Below are 27,414 nucleotides of genomic sequence, written 5' to 3'. Positions count from 1 at the left end.
ATATATATATATATATATATCCGTACATATGTAGGATACAGGAAAATATTTAGAAGTGAGAATTATAAGAATTCACTGTTGTCATTGGGTTACATAAGAATCACCACGCAGAAACTGAGGACCAGAGGTTGGTGTTAGACATTAAATAATCGTGAGGTTTACCCATCCATCGATCTGTCAAACTAATTACCTATTAAATCAAACAAACATGTCTCTATCGAACTACGTGTCTGTATAATTACCCAACTATCCATCTGCGCATCTATTCATCTATCAGTCAACCCATCTACTTATCAGACTATCCATCTCTTTATCAACATATCTCCATCTATCTTTGTCTATATCTGCCAACAATCTATCTATCCGACTACCTCCATTTCTAACTCCATCTATATAGTTATGGATGTTCGTCGGGGAATACGAAATATCTTGCCACAACTTTAACAATCCACACGGACGCAGCTTGTTTTCACACTATGGCAAGATAGACACCATTATGCAGTTTTATGTACTCTAGCTACAACGATTGTGTACTACCTCACGGTAATTTTGTCAAATATCTTGTTGTTAAAGTATCGCCTGGTATAACGTGGTATAAACGCCTATTCGAAAGCAAGAGCATATTTAAACGATTTGGTCACCTACCTCATCAAACGGACGTCATAAGACTAATTGCTCAGAGATGAAGTTTTAAAACTGACTTAGTCTAAGCTCCCCTTCATTCCAAAGATCTTTTACACTCTAAAACTACCCTAGATTTTGGCGTTGGTGGTTGAGTTTTCCGTTTTTCGTACGTATATTTCCCATACACACACTTCTCCGTTGCCCGAGAAGAGCGGCTTGTCTAAAAATTCACCAGCGGTTTGGTAAATGGATGACTGGTAGCCTAATCTAACTTTTCCGGAGCCCAGAGAAACATAGTGAGAGAACGCGACAAATTATATATATATATATATATATATATATATATATATATATCAGTATATTGTGCTCCTTATTTTCAGCGGATAAGGAGAGCCTATATAATGAAATCGATGTGGGCGGGTCATTAGTTCTAATTTGCTTGAACTTAGCACTCACCGTGACTAACAAGCAGACAATTGTCTAGTTCATGCTGCGCAACTATCACTTTGACGTTGTTACTAGTTCCTGAACTACACTCCAAGCATAACTAGGAATTCCGCTCCGCGCATATTTATCACATCTTGTGCTCGTACTATGGCAGAGAACATACTTGGCTATGATTCACTTATTGGGTGTTCTTGCTAACTACAGTCCTTGACAGATAGTCCAACCAATTGGTCGCATTCGTTATTCAAAATAGCCAAACAATAGTTCACTGGACGCCTCGCCCATCGCGCCACTTTAGGTCTTCAATTTGTCACCAGTTTAGATTTTCATTGTTTCTACCTTCAGTGTTTCTCCGTTTTTCTCTATTACAGCTCTGTTTCAGCTCGTTTACAAACACCTTCCGTTCACACTGGAACTTCACACTGTAATTGCCAGCATTTCGTGGATGTACTATCAACTGTGGCTCAATGAACCAGAGGTAATATTTGTTCAAATCGGAACCTTTTTCTCTCTTTGTTTGGAAGGTTGAGGGCAGGTGGGAACTACTAGATATTGCTGACCTCCCAGATTGTGCTTACCCATCGCAACGTTGAGTACACTTCCTTAGTGAAATGCACTCGTTTGCATACCAATTCGGTTTTGATAGGGGACTCATCTAGAACCCAGCCGAATCTCTCGTTTACGATGAGTATACTTCATTTAGTTTAGATCATCCTATCGCAGACCAGAGGAGATTTGAATTGTGGGTGATTCACATCGTTTTGAGTGTTTTGGGTGTAAGGCTCTCCGCACAAAGTGAATACTGACACAACTGGTTTACTAAGTATTTCTCCTACTTTCATCCACTTGGATCGCAAGGTTTGGAAATCTCCCTCAAAGCACTATTTTAAAACTTGCGATCCCCAAGTGATTGATGACTGCAGCGACGATAACAAACCAAACGAGTTGTACATCTTTGAAAGTTAGTCCAGAAGCGCAAGACTCGTTGCTGGTTTTGTGCCACGTCCGCCAATAACAATTTTAATGGTCGTTCAGCTGTAACACTCTATCGTTGCCTAGCTACCACGCCACCGGAAAGGAAACACGGGGGCTGGGATACTGCTAATTTGCTCAAGTCTAAACAGAATTATTCGAGATGCATAGATTGGGTTCGAACCGCGGACATTACGGTCAGTAAAATCCCGTGTTAACCAATGAGCTATTTCGAGTTTACTCATCTTACCACCTCAGTATGTTTACTCAATTGTTTTACTGTGGCTTGCCCTCGTTAGGATGAGCAGGCTCCATAGATGTCGTAGACCGCCGTTCCTCATGAGCAGCGACCAGTCTGTGCATATTCTAATCCAATGTAGTTTCTAACCCGGAACACCGCAAGCTTCATGAAACCCAAAACGGTCGACGTCAATCCAGTCCCATTGACGAAACTCACTTTGACACAACTTTATTTGATCTGATCCGAAACTCTTTATGTCTCGTTATATATTCTCTTTCAGAATTCCCGACATTTGTATCAATCCATCGAATTTCTGAGTCGACTGAATTCGGCCGGAGCTTTGATTTCTCAAGGTCTGGCTACCCTAATGTGGCAAGGTCGTTTGCGGTTTTGGTACGGCAAGTGTGTGAATGCGCTACGGGGCACAAGTCAACTGGTAAGTTCTTTCGGTCTCGGTACGAAACTTTGCATACGAGTAATTCAGTCTCGTATTGGTTAAGATTCTCTTTGTTTCCGAATAGGGCAAATCAAGTGGTACGTTCATCTGTCACATGGTTGTCAATCCACGTAGGATCATTAGAAAGAAACCGGGGGTTGGGGGTGGAAATCCCAACCCAACCAAAGGTCACAGCATCCCTCTTACACAACTATCTTAGCACTAGCTCATCCACAGAGACTGACAGAAGGTTCAAACTAAGTTCAAGAGGAACCATCAGATGAACCGAACCAGAAGAACTAGACCCTAGGCTGGACCCAAACACATGTAGGTATCCCCACCGACCCAACACTTGTTCAACCACTCTAACACACTAAATTCCCTCGGCCAACACCCAACAGTGATTTAGCTTGACTTAGCTGATTGGTTCTCTTTCCGCCTTAAATCTACACCAACCTTGGAAACTAGCCACTTGGCCTGACGAAGCTTTTGTGTCAAAAGCGAAACTTTGCCCAGCAATAAATCTACTGATTGTCACCAAGCTTTTTCGGAAACGAAGGAAACTCATCTGTTTCCGCATATCCATCCCCAAACAAATACTGATCCAAGGACATTGGAAATTCACGAACCAATGATTTAATTTCGCGCAGTTACGGATGGATGAACGTACAAACCAGTGTCAAAAATTCGACCTATCTTTCTTTGTTATTGTAATTTCCTTACCGCCAAAAGGACTTCATATGTAATATACACTCATCAATGGTCATTTTAGTGACCCAGGCCATCCGACATAGAGCAGATGTAACACACACGATGCGTGAAAAATTTCCAACGATTGACAGTCCTTATTGTCCGTTTGTATATTCCATCTGCCGTGTTACCCCCTTTCTGAGTGACATCGATAACCGGGCGAAGATTGGTATCCCGACGCCTTCAGTATCAACTGTCCGAATCTCTTAGTATGGACAGCGAAGCGAGAGTGATTTTCTTGAAAGTGTTCTCTTCATTCTGCGTCACATGCCTCGACCCGTAACTTTATGAAGTAGACAGTAAGTTATTAGAAGTAAAACCATTCATTTTCACCTTGTTGTTGGATTAACAGAATAACAGTATAGTGTCGACAAATACACTCAACAATTTTGTTTTTACTTGAAACGCAGGTGAATCTCCCCCCTGTGATGTTCTTCTTCAGTGTGTAGAGTCTGCACAGCAACTTAGTGTCCTTGTCACTAGTCACCTCGTTGAGTGAATTTGACGATATATACGCCTTTAGTGCTCGGTAAGTTGGGTGACGCATGGAGAGATGCAACAACGTGAATGCACAAAACACTTTTAAGGCGCGATTTCACTCGATCGGTTTTAATTCCTGCAACAGATTGCTGTTCGCTTTCAATCCTGTAGAATGTCTTTGTTGATTTCAGCGTCGTTGAACACAGGCTCGTTTGGGGGAGAATTGTGAAGCGTTCTGAAGCCTAACTTTCTTTGATGTGAAGTTGATATTTTCCGGAACTAGACGCATGGATATCTTATCGACATGCTCAGGTAGGGTTGGACTTGATGAAGGCCAAACTTTTGAGAACAATCTTTTGTTGTAGTGATTCAGACAGGGACGAAAGCGTCGTGAGCGGAAAACAGGTAATTTTAGGTTCTCGACAATGAAACCATTACGTGAAGTATAGTGTTTCACGAAAAAAATAATGACGAGCTGAGGAGCAGCGTATGCACTTTTCTACCTGCCTCCTCGAAAGCATCTCTCTTGGCAAGCAGTTTATCTATTTAACATAAATAATTTCGGGACCTTGGCATTTTGCTTTCTTCTTGGGGCTACACTCTCTTCAGCGCACCTTCTTGGGGAGCAGTGCTCCACTTGAACAACACCCATGAGCTGGAAGACCCCAAATAAGTGTGCTGGAATGCCATCGTCTAAATGTCTGCCCTCCGCAGAAATCCTGATATTGTTTTGCGTTCCCACGTGACTCTGCTCAGTCGAAGTATCCATAGCATCACTGGACTCCTGAGGCAAACACCAGGATATACTGAACAACTTGGAAACCCTTCAGTCCGAACTTAAAAGTCGTCTACTTTTTCCCGATTGTATTTGACTCTTGTCTGTTTTTGCCGATCATATGAATGATAACAGCTCACTTCTCCCTCTTTTTCAGCCATCTAAGGACAATGAATTGAAGAATATATCGATCCTTCTGATGAAATTTATGACAGTCTATGGGAATGTGAGTTTTTCGCGCTTTATAATCTCGATCGATGCTTTTGTCATCCTTGCAATGGAAATCATGTGGCTCCTCTCGTGGGGAAAACGATTGCGTCACTCAGCGGCTGATGCTACTAAGGTTCTTGTCAGTTCCGGCCCGGTTACGGTAACGCGTCGCAACCAGATGATACCAAGGTAGTTATAGACATAGAACTCGTTGTTGTGTTTATCAAAAGGCCATAACACCTCTCAGTCATCACGAACAACAATGTCAGTAACAATACATTGTACGTGTGTTTGTTTCCTAGCGGATATGTGGACATGACACAATCGTGCCCTTCGTGTGTGTGATGGACAGAACCAGGTATGCCACAATAAGGAGTGACAGGTTTTCGCAACTCCATAACGTTCCAAATGCCGGTCATTCAGATCATTCCATAAACACGCATACGCACTTTTACTGTGCTGTTGCGATAACTTATGCTGTTGCAAAACACTACCGCAGCTCTGAACTATGGGAAAAATCGAAATAACCCACGTCACATGCAACGGTGGACACTTAATTCGACTCAATAGTTCGCCTACTGCGATTTCGACAGTAGTCCATAATTAACTCACTCGATGATTCGATATCGCCAACAGTCCTCCGTAGCCGTGTCAAAACGCGAGGGATTATCTTGACATAACACACCACCGTAAGGCTGCTGAAAGCGCTTGGACGACCGGCTGGGGAATTATGCCTATCCGATGAGTCCCAAAAAGGGCTAAGCGGGTTTGATGAGCGTCGAAAAGTCTGTGTTATGTCGAGAATCTAGAATATCGTGCCAGCTGAAGCCTGACTCCGCCTTTGTTTAGCACAGTTGGTTGAAGAATAACGTAGTCGAGTGATTAAATTGTATCACTCGCCAGGACTACTGTAATTTTCACGCGAGTATACTTTGTCAATTACGAGTGATTATCGACCTTAAGTGCATATTTGGAGCATCTGATTTAGTTTTCACCAATCTTACGAATTACCTAGTTGATTCCGGAACAATGGGACTGTAGCTCGGTAATCAGAACTTTGTTCGTTGCAACCTCTTGTCTCAAATTAGCCGTAAGATAAATATAGGCAGATTACAACAGGCACCCAAAGGTCAACGCACAAATATCAATTTACTTATCAAGTTTATTCATGAACTCTCAGAACAAACAATAAATGTGTTGGCCTTGTAAAAAGGCGAATAAAATGCCCTAATTTCATGAAAAAAATCCGTTCGTCATGCCGAAAAAATAACAGAAATTACATCAATGCAGGCCACTAAGAAAGCCAGTAGATGGCGTAGGGACGACAGCGAATAGTCCTCCCTTCTTGACTTCACAGTTATGGTCTACCAGTCGATCGTATTGGTGGCTTTAACACTTAACCTCCTGTTCGTCCTCCCTCGGTGACTTGCTGTGACTTACTGAACAGTCCTGCACCTCTGTATCGGCCCTTGGCTTCCTGCTGTGCCCACTATGGTATATCAAAAGGCACGGTAGCTTCAGACAGCTCTTTATGGAGACAAAGAAAGATTGTTACAACTGTATTTATAGGTAACCACAGAATTTCCCACTAGGTGGTGCTAGAATCTATGTGAGGGAGGCGAAAAGCGTCGAGCTAAAGATGCCTGATACAGACTGGCTGGCATTCTGACCAGTCAGGGCATGCCTTTGTTTGGTCCGTAGCTCGCACATGACATCCGTCTGATTCCTCGCTGTTCGCTTATTAGGGGTGGCTGACCTCCGGACATTTGAGTCTTTACCAATTACGAAGAGTTCACTTGATCACACCTTTACCCAATACAACCCATTTGTGACGATAATGTTTCATAACTTGTGTTCGGACTTGTTTGTTGAGCTATTTTTGTCCTCTTCCCGAAGGTTACACCGTAAAAACAGCTGTTTACCATTTCAGCAACGACTGTAGTACAGATTGCACAATTGATTCACGGCAGCCGTCTGAACAATCACACTCAGACTTAATTAATTTTATTAGTTTATGCGAAACGCGAGACACATAAACCGAAGTTCGTTCGTATCAGAACCAACGACAATCCATTTTCTGGGACGGAGTGCGTATATGGAGCCTTGCAGCACCGTATACTGGTGTTTTCCCTTTTTTAGCCCTTCCTTGACAGAAAACAGGGAAAATTTCTATTGTTTAAGCTACGCATTAAATGACACTAAATTCACAGGACCAATCCGAAGTAATTCAAGGCCAACAGGATACTGAGCGTAGCTGGTTGCGCGTAATCCCTATGACCCCGTAGCCTATCCAACCTGTTCCTGGGCTTTTGTTTCTTCATAGTTGTCAATACATTGATATCGGGTGTGATTTCAGAAACCTTCGAACACTCATGTATGGTCTTCCGACTGTTTCCGTTTTTTTAATTGCGCTTTACATAGTGTTCCATTAGCAATTACGAGTCTGTAGCTTGTCCCATTATGTTGTAACTTTTCTGTCTGTCACTATCCGACATCAGTCCAGAGATACCATACTGATGTTATACACATGCATCCCTTTGCTTCTTTAGGCATGCGGCAAAGCTGAAGTTGTTCCTGTCTTTTCTGTGGAGCGTGAGTGGAATACAGACTCCACAGATGTACAGGAGGATGTCCAACTTTGGAGAGACGATAACAGGGATATGTCTGCCGAGCCGTTTAGCCCCGACAGGAATCCGCGTGACCAGGACACCACGTCTAGCCTTGGTCGGACGCTGATCGCCGAGGCAGCAGTCAACCAGCCCGTGCCGGATATGCGCTCAATTGCCTCTTGGGAACAGGCTGTAATTGTGGTGAGTGCGATGAATGTCTTTGGTCGTCCATTGAGACCGAAGCGTCGGCAACAATTGCGTCTGGAGCCGGATATGCACACCACTCAACAATATTATGAACCCGAAAACTTCTTTGTACCACAGGTAAATAGATCCTTGTGTATAGCCATGTCCTTTTTATCTCCACAGCCGTTTTATCGCCCAAACAAACCTTATCCCTTTCTAACATTGCTGCTAGGGTAGGTTGCGAATAACTGTACAAACTTTCCTGTCTTTGTGTATAGGACTCCAGTCCAATCACTCTTAGTTTCAATCCGAATTGGATAAGCGCCTCGCTCGGCCAGGAAGTCGATGCTGCTTTGGACAATCGAAGACGGTTTTTCTTATCTTGGTTGACGGAACAAGCCGTGTCTAGCTACAGGACCTCAGTGAATTCCCTAGCCTCGACTCGACTTTCCCCTTGTGTCTCGTCGAACGTGGGGTCTGGTGATTGGACCTCAAGTCCTCTTGAACTATACAAGCTTTTCACCTCTGCGTTGGTTACCTTGGCTCGTCGCTGGGGCTATCCCAAAGATATGGCTCTCAGTCAACACGTACTTGCTCTGTTCGAGTCCAATCTTGACGATCAGGCAGAATTGGTAAGATTGACAAATGCGATATTGACTCACTTCTTCATTTGCAGATGGCTGTAAATTTTGATCTTTATCCTTTAGTGTTGAAGCTGCGCTCCACTTTGATTCTGTCTTCTGCTAGGCTGGCTGGTTATGTTGCCTTTCGCCTTGTACGGGTTAATAATATCCAGTCGTAATCCAATTACGCCAGTTTCCCTATCAAGTTGTCTTACAGTAGGCTACTTTGACTTCGGCCTGTGATTTGAGAACATGGGACAAGCGAACGGTTTGTTGATTGACCAGGTGGTCGGTGATCTGTTCGCCGAGCTTGTTTTGGTCACCAAGCGAGGTAATATCATCAGTGCGCCCTTGGATGGTTAGTTCCTCCTTACCTGCTTGAGTTAAGATGGTCGCTAAAGACCAACTGATATGCATTATGGTGGTTGGCTGACGGGAACTCACCTTCCTCGGAATTCAGTTGGTCCGTTTTTAGCTGTGTTGTGTTGTGATCTTGAATTCGATTGGTTGGGACATGAACTACTCAACGCTCTAATCGAATCCGGGGGTTCCAGACCACGACGCAACACAACTAGAAGCGAACCAATTGGATTCCGAGAAATGGGCATTTCCGTCAGCCGATTACCACAATTTTTATCAACTGGTCTTTGACGACTATATTAACTCAAGCAGGTGACAAGGAACTACCCACGCAACCGCGCACTTCTCATGGTGGCCGAACTTTTACAAGTTAATTACCAAGCTCCGCGAACAGATCAACAGTCACCTGATCAATAAACAATGAAGCACGCCACAGCTACAAATATTCCGATACATTTTCAAGCGAATGGTTTGTCTCATCCCCCCACCAACCCATCTCTCAACTGGTTGGTCATATCCGGGACCAAAAACTTGGTAACCGTATGGTTACATGACCATTCCTGAGTTCTGGAGGTCAATATGCGTGAGCCTCTGTTTGCTTTATGGTGCTCCCTCTCTAACACAACCTCCAGCAGTGATATGTTTTAACGATTGACGCAAACAGCCAGTCGGTAGTCGGGTCTCTTCAGGGAGTTTTACAAAATCGATATTTTCAGCCTAAAGTGCATTAGCGAGCGAAGCGTATGTAGCCTTATCGTTCAGTGTGTATACTATCTGTGAAACACACCGGCTTAGTCATTCTCAACAGTAACCGTCATGACCCATTGTTCTGTCAACAGCCTAGCACATTTGTACATGCGTTTCTCACACAGTGCGCTAACTTGCTGGGTTTGTCCACAGTGTATAGTGATGTGGTGTTGGTGGGCGTTCGATAATTGTTGCAAGCAGCTTAGTACTAATAAATTGTTTCTGTGAATGATTTACCACAGAACTTGTAGAACGTGTTGAACAATCTGGTCAATGACTGTTCCGCCGTATATTGACTCGAGCTTGGTCGTTCATCTATTTTTTTCTCTTTCCGAGTAGCCAGTTTTATTTCACTGTACGTGGTTGCTGCAACTTTGTGAACGACACTGTAATGCCCACTGTATAACTTGACTTGGATCTTCTGGTGTTCGTTATCTCTAGGGTTAGATAGAATCGCCAAGCACATTATGGCGACGGGAACAGCAACTGAGTACTTATGTTCCTTGAATTTTCACCCTCCGTAATCGGTCGTAGATGACGGATAATTTTCAACACTCTTGCTCACTGAATTTCGGAGTACTATATTGCAAAAACTCTCACAAGTACCACATTAGAGGTAAGACTGAGGACCCATTTAGCTGTTGACCAGTACACCACCAAGAAATGTTGGTTTACGGGAGAAATCTGCAATTCCCATAAACCACCTAATACCTAGTTGTGGTTTAGACGCACATATCAGTGAGTTCCAGTGTCCAATCGCTCTTCATAAACACATAATCATCATCATCATTGTCAGCTGTAAGAACCGCGTACTCGTCGTACACTGGTTGTAGCTGCCACAGTTTCGTTCACCAATGATTGGGGGGTAGGTAGCTGCGCATTGCACGCGCGAGCTGGTAACTTGGTGCATAAATCCAGCACTGTCAGTGGGCTGTCAAGTGGGGGGTGGGGTGGAAAAGGAGCTATGCATTGAAGGCAATAGCTTTGATGCACGAGCGCCATTGAGGGCGCGACTGGGCCATGTCTGACAATGTCTCTAGCCATTGATGTGGCCCGTCTCGGGGTCCCCATCCAGGAAGACGGCAGTGACCAGCGCAGCTGAGTTTGCCGGTAGTGGCTTTCATACTTCGCTGCCAAGTCATTGTTTGACCGCCTCTGGCTCTCTTCCACCCTTCTCATGGTTGGGCGAAAAGAGCACTACTAGTTGACCACATATGCCCCTGTTCCTGCCCTACTCTTTACTACCGTTTCCAGCTTACATATGTAAGAATCCTTTTAGTTTTAAATGCTATCTCCCAGTTACTCTCCCTTTCTAGTATCTATCTCAGTTACAAAACCCCGCCAACTTAGCCACCAGACTTCTCCTGATTGTTGGTCAGCGTGTGGCTTGGCAGTGTTTTGGGCATTCGGTAGCTACCTCTGAGCAGTTGCGCTGGCGTGCCTGCGTTCCTTTCGAGTTGGAATCATGGCTTCGCGGACTCCTGCCTGTAAGTTATCAAATTGTTTCACAGAAATCTATCGACTCTCAACAGATGTTTGAACGGGAATGATATGCGTTTTCATGCAATAAAGTCTCGTTACTCCAATGGGCTGCGAAATTTCCTTCCGCATCCACTGCTTCAAAGTGTGTAGAAATCAATTTTAACCTGAATCAAACCAAATTAGAACAATTAAATTAGTTTATATGTACTCTAGTTTCAGTGTTTTCTAGTGCGTTAGCCACAATATTACCACTCATTGCTGGTTGTTTAGAAACGCTGGCGCCATTATGGAAAAACACCTTCAGAGTCTCCGGCAGTACATGTAAGTTTGAAATAATCGCCACAAAATACCATTCGGTCCATCATAAACGGGTTCAGTTGAGCTTCCTGTCAGAACCAAATCCGTGTGAGAATGAGAGAATTTAACGAAATGTGCCAAATTTGGGTTATAAGGTTGATGGAAACTCGGGATACGCTCCAAGAAAGGCGAGACCGGTCGAAGTGTTTCCTGCAACCTTATGAGTAGTGTACTGCGTTTAGACCACTCGGTCACCTTTCTCTCCGTTGGTTATCCACAGTCAACAAGCAGAGCATACGTTGGTGACAAGATATTCCTTCCTTTCGTTCTTCGAGACTGTCCTTGTGTATAAATACATCTCTGTTCGCGTTTTTCTCATAGACTCCACCACATTTTGCTCATTGTCTGCCATGCACTATCGAACAATGGCCCGCTGAATCGATTTTACGCACATCTTCACGCTCGCTCTCCGAATACACGCCCTATCACGTGTTTTTGCACACATGTTTACCTTTAAGCCATAACGAATTGATGTTTCCTCTGAGCACGCTGTTTCCGCATCGTTTTCGCGACATCGAGTCTTCCTTTCGAATCGCACAAAATTATGTGGCACTTAAGATGACGACACTCTTAGTTTGAGTTTTTTTTACCTGTTTGTATCTGCTTTTAAGCATGTCTCAAGTCCTTGTCACTATTGACTTTTGATCCCGCGCATCAATCAGTTGAACTTCCTATAGTAGGCTACGTCATCTACACAAATAGTTGATCATCCCAATGACGTCACCACAGTTTTAACTGATATGATTATCTTCAAGATGGATACGGGCCTAACGGAAGACTACGTGACCTGAAACCAAGCGAGACCGATGGTGGTATGATAGATTGGCAATATAAAATAAGGTAAAATAAGGTAAACACTATGATAAACCGAATAGTGTGGATTACCATTGTCAGTGCCTGATGTCATTTTGAACCTGATTGTGCTACCAGTCCTCAAGGGAGACCGTCAGTCAGAAATTGAGCGACGCAGTGTAGAAGTCATTGAGTGAGAGGTAATCCATGCCGATGGTCGACTGGGAGTTCGGTACTTGGTTACTTGCGGCACGCCCGTTTGTGCTTGTCCTAGCATGTCTCAAGTCCTTGTCACTATTGACTTTTGATCCCGCGCATCAATCAGTTGAACTTCCTATAGTAGGCTACGTCATCTACACAAATAGTTGGTCATCCCAATGACGTCACCACAGTTTTAACTGATATGATTATCTTCAAGATGGATACGGGCCTAACGGAAGACTACGTGACCTGAAACCAAGCGAGACCGATGGTGGTATGATAGATTGGCAATATAAAATAAGGTAAAATAAGGTAAACACTATGATAAACCGAATAGTGTGGATTACCATTGTCAGTGCCTGATGTCATTTTGAACCTGATTGTGCTACCAGTCCTCAAGGGAGACCGTCAGTCAGAAATTGAGCGACGCAGTGTAGAAGTCATTGAGTAATGCCGATGGTCGACTGAGAGTTCGGTACTTGGTTACTTGCGGCACGCCCGTTTGTGCTTGTCCTCACGTGTCTGTATTCACTAGTTTTATGCGCAGCAGTCATGCACAGTACCGGTGGATAACTAGAAATTCGATTTACTGGAGTACGAAAAAAACTAGTCGACAGCACCGCGGTCAAGGAGACTAGTTGGTCGAATGACGTTCACGGCTATACTGTGATCATCAGTTAGGAGATGGGGTAGTCGACGCGCTCGATTAACTTGTTGGCATGTATGATTGCGCTTGCTATCCATTATCAACTAAAAAACATTTTCTTTTCTCCGCATCAACTACGAGGTGAAATCCAACGCGTTCCCTTTACTTCGAGGAGGGGGGTGAGCCACTCACTGAACCAATCACACTCGTGGTCATTTTTCTGTTTTTTTTTTGGGGGGGGGGGAGGAATGATTGTAGCACGTAGGTGTATTTCCGTTACACTTATTTGTCAGTGGCATTTTTGTATATCCTGAGATTGCAATACGCAGGCCATGTTCGAAAGAAAACAGCGTCATCCTGCATCTTTGCTTTGAAGTATTTGACAAACAACTTTCGTCAGTGACGAAATCAAAACGGTCCAGTGTTTGTAGTTCGCAGTCAGCCTTGTTTTCCCGTTCGTTACCCAAACATTTAGTATTGAGACCATCCAGACTCGCGCAATCCAAAAAGGACAGCAATCCCATATTTCGGAAGTATTATCTCCTATTATTGCACTTGTTGTCGACTTGATTGTTTCTCTACTTCTTTATACATATTCTTGCCTAACTCGTTGATAGCAGCCAGGTATCATTCTCAATATTTTGTTCCATACAGGTATCACGAGACACGAGATTTACTCAGGTGTCCTACCGTTAATAAGTGACCGACCAGCGCATGAGCGCACACGCGGCAGGCTGTGCTCTACTCGTGGACCTGAGTGTTCACCAAACATGTGCGAAAATCTTAACTGATAATCAAGAACTGTCACTCGTTGGTTGCCAGAAGCTTTTGGCAAGGTGTTCACTCTGAAAGCCATTCACATAGTCGCAAATACCCAGTGCACTAAGAACGCAACGTGGTCAAATGGTTGCTCTTTAAGGTGAGAACATCCAGAGACCAAAAATCGCTTGCACGAGAAACTGTGAAGTGGCTTTGGTCTTCTTGATCGTGACTGTCTACTGCTCTATTCAATTACTTCTGAGCATTATGGGTCCTCTTTAATTGCTCGATGCACAATTGATCCTTCCAAACGAACCGAGCGCGAATGGCATCGTCCATCCAACGGTGAAACTTGTCCAGATTGACCTACTTCAACTTTGGTGTCGACATTTCCTAGCTCATCTAGTGGTTAAACTGGTGAACTCATACGAAGCCACCAATTTAGGGGTTACTTTGCTTATGCTATTTTTACATTTTGCACATGGAACCAAAAGGATATTGTCATTTGCCGTCCTAGATTTCCCATGACTGACGCTCACTGTCACCTACTCAATGTAGGCTGTTGGGGCGAACAGAGTTAATCAAAACGGATTGGGTGTGACATGGTTGTTCACTCCGAACTGGTGGAAAAGTGAAATGGAATTTTATGGTTGTCTGGTTTCTCTCAAATGTTTTACTCAGCAAGGAGCACTGGGCGCAGACTCATGCCGAATCAACAGCGCAACTCGCTATTGCTCGGAACGGATCGCATACATATTACCCTGTTTGCTGAGTGTCTGTTACTAAGTAACAGACTCACGACAGGTCTTGGTCGCCTAAACCATAGGGTGAGTATTTGGTCATAGCCAGACAATGGTTGGACATTATGGGTGAACAGAACATTACAACCTAAACACCATCTACACAATTTGACTTCTGGTTGGGCGTTTCCTCGTGCTGTTCTGCTCAGAGATTTGACGACGAAAGTTGGGATTGAAACAAACACCTCGTTGAAGCATCGTTTATGTTACAGACCGTTTGCCGTTATCGTTGTTAAAATATGTGCCCAATGTCTGGTACTTTCCAACCCTTAACAATTTGGCCACCTTTTTTTCTCTTCAGGAAGCTACAAACATGTATTCAGAAGAAGCGTTTTGTGATCCAAGTCTCTCACCAGCTGACAATGTCACTCATTTGGTGCACCTGATTGACCTAGTGCTTCAACACCTACCTGCGCACGCGAGTCAAGCATCAATGGCCGAAGCATTACGAGATGCCATTTACGCAATGATTGACTGAGTTCTCCATACTAGGTGGTAGCATTGTTTTCTCTCTGCTTTCTTTCCCCATCACTCCCTACTTCCTGCTTGTACATTATTTTGAAGATTGTTCATAACAGAAATTTTCCGCCTGAAATGAACCACGACTTCCAGCGCTTTTGGAACTCCGTTTTGGCGTTTGGTCTTCTGAAACGGTCAGCTTTTTATGTCCAGAAGTGAAACTTTCTAATTTTCGACTTGGAGCTAGCTAACAACCTACCACTGTCAATTAATGTGGGTAAAACGAGGTCAAGTAGACGTAAACTCGGGGACTGCGCCTACCTGATGAGTCCCAAGAAGGGCGAAACTGGTCGTGGGCTGTCGAAGAGTTTTCAGCAACCTTGTGAGTAGTTTCCGCTACTTATCTTGAAAGGTCGACCGGCTGTGGCCGTAATGTGATATAGTCAGGTCGTTCTAGTCTAGTCATAAGTGGTTAAGCCATGTATGGAATCGAATTGGAGTTCCCGGCCAGGAGCTGCTGTTTTCTCAAGCGTCGCAAGTCGTAGGAAGAATGAAGGCTAAGGTACTGCTACATTGTTCATACATAATAGTATGATCACATCGTCGTCTCTTTGTCCTGAACTCTTACCTACCTGATTTACCCTACTCAAATGGATGAGGTTTGTGAACCAGGTCCAACTTTGGATTCAATCATTGCCACCAGTCCGTGTCACAGTAATCCAGGGGCAGCTGGGCTGGGCTAAGGTTGTACTGCGTCGCATCAAAACGTACGCCGAATGGCGCAAACCGTGCTATTCCGTGATAGCTCTCGCAACCAACATATAACAGGACAAACGTCAAGAACATGTCAGTTTCCCCACAAAAATGCACTGCGGGCAGAAACGATATAGCCCCCCACCCTTGGAATGGAATAGATTCGCCACATCCGTTCCTATCGTCACATTTTCTGGTGTTACAATCAGGGTAAGAATAAGTAATTACATTGGAACATATCGTACAAAGTTGCATTTACACAGGATCAAGGGATAGAGAAACAGATCACAGTAAGTGGTTTTCGGTTGTTATTATATCGCAGTAACTGCAAGAGTGGTGAGCGGCGGTAGAAAAAGAAGGAAATAAAGCGAAAACAGGTGCAGTCGATGGCGATGCTATGCACTGTGTGGAATCGGATTGTTAGGATGTTCACCCGGTGTGAGAGTGCGTACCGTCCTCGTCGAGTAACACTGCGGACAGAAGACGTCGGACCTCGGCAACTGCAGCGCGGAACTGGCACCAGCTATACTGATCTCCCCCTTCCAAGTTGCTACCAAAGGTTTCGATAAACGCAATGTTGGTAAGCAGCCTCGGTGGGTTGACCTGTTGATAACAACAGAACGTACGATTGATTAGTTATCGTCGGTTCTCACTCACCCTAAATATCAACACACAATGAAGCGATACTCCTTCACGAAAGAAAGGAATCCGAGCACCGTGAAACGCCAACTAGGATAAGGAATGCACTTGCAGACAGTTCTAGTGATACCCTCCAAATCTGTGATACCAATCCACCATTTTGACAGATTAGCAACAGTTGGGTTCGTTAGTGGACACAAAAAAGTTGGGAAAATCAAACCGATGGGATAACATACCTGAATAATAACATAAATAAGCACAGGTAACAAATCGTCGGCGCTGGGAGGCGAATCGGGGGATACTAAGGCAAGTGTGGTAACAATTCGGTCGTTGACACTCTTCAGACATTGGAGCATTTCACTGGGAACCTGTAACGGGAGGAAAATTCAATTAGTCCCCATTGCATTTTTTGGCAAGTCAAAAGTTCAGGTACCCCAAAGTGCTACAGTCATTAACCTGTATTTCGATTGCGGAGCATCAGTGTTAACGCTGATGTTTCTGTCTTTGATGACGATGATCGAGGCGCAATGCTGCTTGTTTTATACAAATGTACATAGGCTGGTTCGACTACGGTTCTTCAGTTGTATGACTTCTCTCTAGAAATAACAGAACGCTACTATCTAGGAGTTCACACGAAGCAGTAAATTTACTCCATACCGATCAACGCTCGTGGATCAGGAAACTGCTCGTTTGTGGGAACATTCATCCAATGAGCATCCATACGAAAGCTACAGATAACGTTTGCAGTGCAAATGAGATTTGTTTTCCCTAAGTAATCGTTCTGCTTTATCCAGCAAAGCGGACTAATGGAACTGACGCCACTGGAAACACCGCGCTGGCTGGGGGGGGGAGATAAACCCGAATATTTTGATTGGTCAGACAAGAGACGAGTTTTGGGAGACAAAGATTAGACTCACGTGTGACCGATCGAGCAGTCGTAGTTCTTCTTGAACCGAGATGAACGGTTGAAGTATATGGAATCGTTCAGGAATCTGTAGGTCGTTTGCGGTAAACAAGTGACCCAAGCTGGCCAGCTCGCGGTGCAACAGCCTACGAGACAGGAGGACGGCAGAGTCAATGGCAGGAGGTATTCGATCGAGGAAAATAGAATGGAACATAGATCTTTTCAGTGAAGTAGGCTAACGATATTTGAGAGGTGATTGAATAGTTTGTACCGTTTTTTTCACCAATTTGCCAGAGATAACCTGCTAATGCGGGAGTCAGTACCTGCAAACAGTTCAGCAATTATTTGCAGGATAACTTAGTGCCGAAGAAGTTTCATCAACCTTAACGGTAGTTTTGTATTAAGCAATTATCACTCATTTTTTGCACTTTCCCCACTTCGCTTCATCGCAGACCCTGGAGCGACTATCCATATGGTGGGGCTTCCTAGCGAATTCAACACACGACAAACCAGGTCCACTTTTTCAACCCTATCTTAATGCGATCAGCGGCTGGTGTGATTTGTGAAATCAGGCGTTCGCTGAACAACCTTGGTTCAACCACCTAATGGATAAAAATTACGGCGAAATTCAGTGGAGACCTCGTGATGATGCGGTGTGTTGATGACAGATGTCACGTGTGCACGTAAGGTCGTAATTAGACGTCGTTGCGGTCACCGAATGTCTTGCTGAAGCAGCCGCCTCATGTGTAACGCTACCTGTTCTCCATACCCTGTTGCCCTGTCAATCTCGTGATCCGGTTTCTAGTTTGCTGACATGAGGTTCCTGTGTAATCACGTTTAGCGGTTCATTGTGGACGAGTGACTTCCATACCAATTGCGGTGAGCTTCTTTCTAACCCCTTTTCGAGACCTGGGTTATACGAAGGATGTAGTTTTGACCTCTCATGCTGACTACGGAGATTTGGATGAGTCGACTGGTCCCCAACTTTCATCCGGCGTTTCGGACTGACCTCTGCGTGTCTAAGCAAATTTACGGCGATCAGTCCACCAATTCACGCGCTCATTCCCACAATCGATGAAGCTGGGTTCGAGGTGGTGGAGTTATCAGAATAACAGAGTGAGTATGAGTCAACTGACAAATCGTGGAATATAAGGTGCTCGGGTATGATTGGTTGCGCCGGTTATTCATGAACTTCTAGCACAACATGCGCGATGTAATACTACCAACAGTGAGAATACCTATAGCGCGTCGTACTCTTCAGGAGAGAGTGGATTTACCGCGTAACCATGCTCCCTCACAGTGAGGAGAATTTCGTTCGTGGGGAGTGCTTATGATCTTAAGGAATCTGATGAAATCAGGTAAGATGAATTAGGCCGGCTTAACTGGGATTTTACAGTTACAGTAGCAATCAATGTCATCCAGTAGGTGCGAAGTGCTCATTCTCGATACATCTTGGCAGGAGGGAACAGAAAGTGAGACAAAAACTACAGCAGTAGGAATCGTTCCAAACCTTTTTTTGCTTTATTATGACCAATCCATCTTTCGTAGGTATTTCTGTACGACAAATTTTGGTAGGCTCCGAGCGGATGTTGTCTCTCAAAGGAACCGTCGTGAAATGTGTTCTACAAATACGGGTCTTTCAGACGCGGTTTCCAAGATACAAGCCCATTAGAATAGTGTAGCACCAGTGTTGGAGATGAGGAAGGGATGGTCGGCCGGTTAACCGGAATCAGTACGAAATCTATTGTTGTGAATTTTACGTTATCTTCTTGCATATACTTGCTAGAATTGTAGAATTCTCATCTTAACATCCTTCCGGGCTGGTGTAATTAGTCTACACAAAAGCGGGGAAGCTCACAGCAGCACACATCTGTGGTAGTTCTTCTGCAATTCGAACATCAGAACCCCGACACATGCAATGGACATGACTCTTTCGCCAGTGCACACTGGGAACTGTTCTCAAATTGGACAGAATGACTTGTTTGTTTGACCCGGGAACTATCCTGGTTGGGCTGATCGATTGACCCGTCAGGCAGCACCACAGATGCTTGAAAACTGCTGGACATTTTTATTCAGTTCGTTGCGAGTAGATGCTGGAACCAAGAGCGTCCCTAGAATAGAGTTCTGGAAACACTTCGTCGAGGAGCGATTTCAATGAAAAAAGTTTGTCAGGGCGCGCCCAGACAGAAGAAAAAGTACATGTGCAGAGAGTGACGCATCCCCAAGGTCACCATCGGTTCGACACGTCCGGAAAGTAGGTGTGTTGGCGGCTCTCACCAAACGGCTTAGCAACACACGACCAGCGTAGTGGGGCTGAGAATGTTCACGACCGGAACACCACCATTGGCTGTACGGAACGAACAAGTAAACGACCATATTTGGCCAATTAGTCATCCTATATATATTTACGCAGACGCTCTGTATGTTTCGTCCTGGCAATACAGCCGTGTCCCCAGTTCTCTGTCTTCTCCCTATCGCGTAGTCTGGCAGGCTCAGTGCAGGCGTAACCAATAGCTCGGCCACCGCACAATACAACAAAGTCCGTATGGCCAAATCGTTTTTTTTTCGGTGGAGAGTACTGTACTAAGTAAGACCGGATGAGGGAAAGGAACCAAGCAACCATTTGATATTTCAAACCTAGGCAGGCAAGTCCATAAAACAATTGACCATAAATACAGTGACAATCAAGAAACACACTGGACTTGGTGTGATACATTACCAGAATAACTTCCGCTACTTCTTGACACATCTGTTACATTTAGGTCGTCCTTCTGGTCAAAATACAGTGAGCCATACGTCGTTCTCCAACCCCAAGATAGTCAACGATAAACAAACTCACTTACACATCGCGCTCCCGCTCCACCGAGGCATCATTCATCCAAATGCCAGATCTGTACACCTTCTCCATCACAAGCCGGATCAGGTGGGATGGCCCCGAAACAGTTGTGGATAGGTAAGCAAAGTCGGGATCGTCTACAGGGGCTGAGAATAGTTGAAGGGACAGAGCGCTCCACTTGGTGACCAAAGTGTGAATGAATTGATTAACTAGGCCACGTGCCACACTGGGTAGTTCTTCAGCTTCGCTGGAGGAACGTGCTTTCGTGAGTCGAGCGTAGAAATCCTCGAACAATTCCAACTGAGAGTCAAGAAAGCTGGTAATTGCGTTGTACAGCAAATTGTCACACTGAAGGGTGAGGTTGTGTCGAACTCTGTAAGTGCAAGGAACGGAACTAGAAGTAATGAACACTTTGAAAAGAACAAACGAAAATGGAGCTGTCTGATTTGTTTCTAATCTGCTGAAATTAATAGTCTAAGAGTATAGTTGCTGAGGTGTCCAAGGATGAAAATTCAAGAGACTTATGCCGGAACATTCTGACATTTTTCTATACATTCTGCTGTAAATTTTATGACTACATAGGTTTTTCACCACAAACACACGGATAAAACTGGATAACTTATGATCGGCAGGCAATCGGTTGAATCAGAAAATAAACCCAGAATTTACACGGCGTTACGTAGTCGACCAGTATGAAAGCGAGTAGCAATCACCAAAAAATCATAGCATCACTCCGCTGTACGGTCCTACCACATGAAAAACACTACTCAACACATGTTTGTTGAGTGGGTGGATGAGATTTCGACAGATATCTCTCCATTTAATCTTGGAATATCCATTAACGGGTCTCTGGACATTTGCATGCTTGTACATTTGGCGTGCTGGTAGTCGATATGCTTCCATTCAGGACGGAATAATAAACTGATTGGCCAGTCGCGCATTGCCTCTCATAGCGGCCTCTGATGATGACGCGAGACGCTGCATTGTCTTGTTTTCACTCCTAATAGCAAATACTTACCATAGCTTCATGCATGATACACCTACCAACAGTCTAGTATTGACGATTCATTGATTTCATAGACTGAGGAGACAATCAACCCATCGACTGTAAACTGAAATTATTGAATTCTGCAAATGTTGCACTTGTGATGTGCCGCGTTTCTGATCCGTTAGTGGGAAACTTTTTCCGATCACCAGGGATCACCTAGCACCGCCGCCGACTTCAGGTGACAGGAACTTCAGTTCAAGGTGACTCCAGTGAATCTGATGGTCTTATTCCCAAAAAAGCCTGCTCCATTGCCCACAGAACAGAATTGTTGCAGCCTTGTGGATTTCTTGAAAGCGTCTGGTAGTCCAGCAGACAACAAGCACTACTCGCTTACGGCGATGTTCTCATCATCAGTTTGAAGTATTCTCAGTTTACAGTGAACCAATCGGCAATATGCAATAATCACTTGGATTCTGACACACATCTACATAGCAGAACACTTGTTTTAGTTAACCAGTACTGCAAACAAACAGGAGGGCGGAATAGTTGAACAGGACAACGCAGTGGTTCACATTTCTACCATATTCGAGAATGGATTTCAGTTGAGAACAACAAAATCTTCTGTAAATTACACGAAAATTCGCATTTTCGAAGGGTTGGTTAACGGGCTCTAGAAAATAAATTCAGCTGGAATGATAGTTCAGCTAAAAGTTCTGGAAATCAGTCGCGTGACCGTCCAAAGATGCTTCAGGTGCTTATAGTTCCCTCCCTCTAGTGGGCTCATGTTTTGCTCTTCGTCAACTGTATGGGCGGTTTTCAACCTTTCCACCCCATCGTCCGTTTCGCTCTATACGCGCGCCACTACCGCCCCTTAGCCTTACATGCCTTATCTAAACGGCAAAACCAGAACGGCTTTTATTGCAAAATGCTAGCAGGACATGGTACACACACAGTAACATCTTCTGAAAGATCCTTCTGAATGGATATTTACTCTCTGGAAGGTGCGCAACAGCGTACCGATTTAGTGTGTGATGTCTTTAAAAAGAAACCAGTCTCAGTGATCCACTTGAAAACATTCCCGCCTGTGCCACACGTACTGAGTAAGTGGTTACCTATTACACATGGTACTTTTGGTGATGGTGGCATTATAAATAACAATAATCGTCTGGTTGTAACACCATTTCAGTGACCAGCTGTCATACCACTCGAAGGAAGCACGAGGGCTCAGATGCCGCCGGGTTGCCCAAGTCTTTACAGTAATGATCGACATGCAGAGGTTTGGTTTGAACGATCCGATCAGTAAGTTAGTTCGTTAACAATTGAGCTATCTCGATGGTGACATCCTTTGTAATGAACCCCAAATGAAGACTTGGAACTTAGGCGTCTCAGGGTACATGTTTGAAATCCTTTAGAAAGTTGTTTACAAGAGCCAGCAACTCATAAGCAGCACAGCAGCAGGCTAAGTGAAGAACCAATGACAATGGTAGGCATATTGGGATAGGTCAATGGAGTAATGCAAGAACCCTGTGAACGAAGGTGTCCATGAGACAGGGACGATAAGGTTGTCAGAGCAGCGAAAAATCGATCGGCTGTGGTTGACTAGTGTCTATTCTGAAGGAACACTTCAATCAGGAACGGAAACATACAGGTGTGTGACATGCAGGAGTGACATGCAGCCAAACGAAATTAAGGAACAATGTTGGTGGTTAGCATGGACCAAACAGCCGAAAGAAACTCGTCAAAAGACTGAATTGTAGACGGGGCTGAAGACGTGGTGATCTATGTTTTATATACATCCACGTAGTGCAAATCCACCTGAACTGGTGGCCAGCTCTGCCGGCAAATCAACGGTGATCACCACAATCTGAGGTGCCAAAATTTTTTTTAATTGTAAACCTGCAATTTTTCTATCCAGATCGTTTCAATTACAAAATAACCACAAAACTTGTTGGTCGTGATTCTAATTACTCGCTGGTTGTCAACAGCACAGCTTTACCTGCAACTTTCAAGAAAAAGTTTGTTACGAACCAACACATTTGAGTTCGAAATGAGAGCGTAGCATAAACCATTCGGTTGTGCACACAAGCATCGATACGTGAGACTGAGACAAATCACCTTTTTTATACAGTTCTTCAGTTAAATATGCAATACAAAGGCTATCTTATTGCTCATCTAGGCAGATGCTCTAGATATCGAATCACAAATTCCAGGAAAATTCGCTGAGTTTGACGCTCGTCGGATAGGCATCGCAACCCATCTTTGTTCACTCTCAACGGCATTTACTTGATAAGAGGCAAGAAGTGTCGAACAGTTTACATCCGGCAAACTGACGGGAAGATAATGCTCGGGTTTGTGTATCACCCACTCTCTCTATTCAATTGTTCTGAGCGTTACCTCCCTCATTCTATAGTATTCATGAAGTACTCCAACCACTCTCCTGATAGAGAAGTCCAGATTCATCGTTATGACCACCTTTCTGGAGCGAACTCAGTGCAACCCAAATGCCTTAAAACGTACGTCGCCGTTGTCCTGGTTGTGAACAAGTCATATCTTAAACTGGCATCAGCTGGATAACCAGAAATCGGTAAGAACGCTTTACCTCCGCCCCCTGAATTGACAAGTGGATGTAATCGCAGAGGAATGCTTCTCCATAGGAACGGTCGTTCTACGACGGCAAGTTGTCTGCGTTTCAGCCATATTGGTTAACCCACTGTTCTGTTCCACTCTGAACCCTATGGACTATGAAAAAATATTGGTTACACAGCTCGATCGGCAAGCACACAACAACTTGTATCTATCAAACTATGCAATTGATCTCCGTATTAGTTTTATGACACGGGATTCAATATACCTGACGAACGCAGATAAATACTTGACGTGCATCACAGAGGGAAGTCCCTCCGGGAGTTGAGTAGATGACTATCACTTACAGAACAAGCCATGGTAAAATAGCAATTGTTCAGCAATAAAACCATTTCAGTGTATAGCTGCCATGCCACCCGAAAGAAGCACGAGGCCTTGAATTACCCAACACTTGATGGTGAGGTTGGGTTCTAAACACGGAAGTTCGCACTGAGTTATCCCGAGCTCCACCAAGGGGGTCACGAGGAAACCAGAGGTAACAGACAAAACTTACCGCAATTTAAGCGAATTCAGATGTTGATTTGCCTGAGCGACGCGGATACTTGTGCGAATAAGATACGCAAAGTAACGATGACGTCGACGACGCTCCGAACGGAGGTCTGCTAACAAACCAGGGACAATAGTCTTGTGCCTTGACGGTGAAGGAGATTTGGATGATCGTACCTCTGTCTGGACTAGCTGGTCGTTCTTCAAACTGTCTACAAGGAGGCGAAACAATCGTCCAGTTTCTCGAATGGTGGTCACTAGTGCACTGTCCTGCAAAAGGAAAGGATGAAAAGGTTGGAAATAGAAAGGTCTGTACAGTACAGGCAATTTGTCAGCCCACTATTGGTAAATAAAGTACCTGATAAGCAATAGCTTCTGCAAGCAAGGCCTGAAGCACAGTGAAAAAGAATGCATCTTCCTCTTTGAATCCCTGAGACTGGAGGTGCGTATCACGTGCGGATGCTTTTAGAGCAAACTCTGCCTTGTCCAAAATCTGACGTCCGACGGAACCGATAATGGAGTTGGAGAATATTATCCTCAATCCATGTCTGACCTGTTCACGAATCGATTCAAGAGACTGTGTTGCCAGGGCAGACCGGGCATCGCTAGTCCAATCTCCGAACAAGCCAGTAGATAAGATTGAACGAGGGTTTTCGTTGCAATCGCCAGATGATTTTTCCTCAGTGGATAGAGAGAAATTCACGGTCATCCGGCGTCCCGAGTCCATTTTCATTCGGTAACGGGCCATCATCTGGTCGACAGATTCTTCTGTTGAATGGACAGAAAGAAACACGTCGGGAGGTATTCGAAGAGATTGATACACAACAAGTTATAACGTGCTTCATATATTCGGAAATCGAAAACAGGTTTCGTGCAACCATTTTCGAAAATAAATTGTGCTATCACCGGGATATGTGAAAATGGTTGATTGGCGATCGCTCAAAATCACCCTATATTCTCAGCTGATGAACCCTTCGTAAACAAGTAGGCCTCGTGAACACCTGACATTTCCAAGTTGGTGGAAACCCTACTAACTAGTAAACTCGGCCCCTAGTGAAGTTTTATTTCACTCGAGCACATCATGACTGTTTGCCGGAAAAAGACTCTATTAGGGTTCTGAAGTTGACTGCCAGTTACCCGGAGGTGTGCCTACTTCTTCATAGAAGCACCGACCAATTGGAACTGACTGTGACCCAGTAAGCACGAAAACGGATCATTAAGTGTACTGACCCCTCTGATCTTTTAAATACGGAATGTCCATCCCAAAGCATCGATCAATTGATTAGTCAAATTTGTATGAACAGCCGAACACGAATCAAGCCTGATTTTCACCAAGCAATCACACAACCCTTATTGAGCACAAGTGCTTCATTAAAGAGACCGTTGTGAACGCCCCGGCTTCCCAACCATTTGTACTGGTGTGAGCACGCACACGAGCGAATATTGAGACGGGAAGCTGAGCAAAGATCAGAGTAGTGACATACATCTGGCCTAAGGGGAAATTCACTCCAAACCAGCATTGCGACAAACTGCACACCAACATAGAGCATGGAAGTGGCAAACATATTTCTGATGCGTCTCAGTAGGTGATTCCTATCTTGATACTAGAATATTCCACCAATCTCTGGTATCGTCTTACTTGTCATGCGATTAGTGGTTAGCGGAGACTAAAATACATTCTTTTACTACTTCTGCATCCTACACTGCCAGAGGTTAAAACCACGCCCACCCATAGTTGATACACATCAACTTCTATCCGGAGTGACAAGCCAAAATTGTGTGGCAGTTGAGTGATGATGGAAACACACATCACTCGCGAATGCGTCATACGAACCTGTTCATTCGGCTACGTGTCAACTATCAAGTCAGCTCTCGTTGTCATAATGTTGGCCTAGCTAAATGGCCCCTTGTACTCCAGTTGAGCTTCCTTCGAGCTCCAAGCGAAACCAGAGTCACCCACGAAGGAATTCAATTTAGTTTTCATGGTAGACTCAACTGAATCTCTCGTTCATAAGATTCTTCGACTGAATATGCTGTACAAAGGCCGTCTCATCTTTCAGTTGGTACGATATTCGAGATATTTTCGAGTACGTTTGCATGAAGGCAATTACCCACAAGGTTGCTGACAAAAAATATGCGTAACGTCTGGGTTTTGTAGACTGGCCGCATCCTAGGCCACTGAAACCAACACATGATTGGTACAGGCAAGAAACGGGATAGGAGATACCACTTGGAAGATTTAGGGGTTGTGGATATACAGAAGTAACAAACCGCCTCAGTTGAAACGGTTGCCGTTGATTAGACTGGGACACAAGTGAGAGAAAACGCCAGAATTTGAGTAAGCCTTCTCTTGAGGACGCGACTTCCTGACAACATTAGGGTCAGAAAGAAGACAACAGGACGAATGCTTTTGCAGCTTTTCACACAAAAAAAACGACTTTCCTGCTCGAAAACTGATCAACCTTGTGAATTACGAACATATCCTTGGCCCTGCCAATGGTCGTTGCACTGGAATCGCGTACAACAATACAGTCCTAATAGAATAAAGAACAGGAACGGGATCGCCATTATTTATAGATCCAGCTCCATCTTCTAACAACAACAAAAAAACGACTAAGATTGAAGCATTCTGGGAATGAGTTTGCCAAGCTTTGAAAAGGATGTACAAACTGGTGGAGTTCGCCATGGAAGACAGAGGTGAGGTTCCCATCGGGAGCCCTAGGATTGTCAGGGATGCTATAACCGCGTTGACAGGAGTCGAAGAATTGTCGCATACCGTTTTGATCGCCTAAGTCAACCGAAATAAGGGGCAGGTGGTTGGCCAAAAGTCTGAAGTCTAGGGACAGTCGTGGTCCTGAGGTCCGGTATAAGAAACAGTTGTGATATAGAGCTGCTGATCGGAAAAGTCTGCCTTACGATCGCTAGTGTCCGTGCACAATCAACAAGATGGCCGGTCAGAGTTGTGGATCATCATCTCATCATCATCTATAGCATGACATCAGTGTTCAACACCGATGCTTCACTGCCGTACAACCATGATGTATTTGAAAGCCTTAATGTAAAGAAAAGAGTAAAGGTGGACGGGAAAGGAACTTAGTGCTAGCATACCACAATCATTCCGAGGTGCCCACACCTCCAACCACTCACTCAGGCAATCTGGATAGAAACTGACAACAAGAACGCCATTGACATCGGTTGGCAGCCATATC

At 44.4% G+C, this 27,414-nt stretch overlaps 2 protein-coding genes across 2 annotated transcripts in view; one reads left to right on the top strand and one right to left on the bottom strand.

The window, feature by feature from the left end:
• T265_01300 (hypothetical protein) overlaps positions 1–15,083 on the top strand; it is a gene marked incomplete at both ends in the record, with an annotated part of 72,897 nt that extends 57,814 nt beyond the window's left edge. The window contains 7 exons of the mRNA XM_009165306.1: positions 1,443–1,549; positions 2,565–2,720; positions 4,883–4,951; positions 7,485–7,868; positions 8,009–8,362; positions 10,777–10,947; positions 14,799–15,083. Coding sequence (XP_009163570.1) covers positions 1,443–1,549; positions 2,565–2,720; positions 4,883–4,951; positions 7,485–7,868; positions 8,009–8,362; positions 10,777–10,947; positions 14,799–14,975 — 1,418 coding nt within the window. The remainder of the gene's footprint in view (positions 1–1,442; positions 1,550–2,564; positions 2,721–4,882; positions 4,952–7,484; positions 7,869–8,008; positions 8,363–10,776; positions 10,948–14,798) is intronic.
• An 803-nt stretch (positions 15,084–15,886) lies between these two features.
• Positions 15,887–27,414, bottom strand: part of T265_01298 (hypothetical protein) — a gene marked incomplete at both ends in the record, with an annotated part of 40,406 nt that continues 28,878 nt past the window's right edge. The window contains 6 exons of the mRNA XM_009165304.1: positions 15,887–16,312; positions 16,585–16,716; positions 17,266–17,398; positions 20,096–20,461; positions 24,213–24,475; positions 24,564–24,973. Coding sequence (XP_009163568.1) covers positions 16,139–16,312; positions 16,585–16,716; positions 17,266–17,398; positions 20,096–20,461; positions 24,213–24,475; positions 24,564–24,973 — 1,478 coding nt within the window. The remainder of the gene's footprint in view (positions 16,313–16,584; positions 16,717–17,265; positions 17,399–20,095; positions 20,462–24,212; positions 24,476–24,563; positions 24,974–27,414) is intronic.

This window comes from Opisthorchis viverrini (assembly GCF_000715545.1).
Source record: "Opisthorchis viverrini unplaced genomic scaffold opera_v5_14, whole genome shotgun sequence".
In the NCBI taxonomy this organism is placed as follows: Eukaryota; Metazoa; Platyhelminthes; class Trematoda; order Opisthorchiida; family Opisthorchiidae; genus Opisthorchis; species Opisthorchis viverrini.
This window is presented reverse-complemented; position numbering and strand designations above follow the sequence as displayed.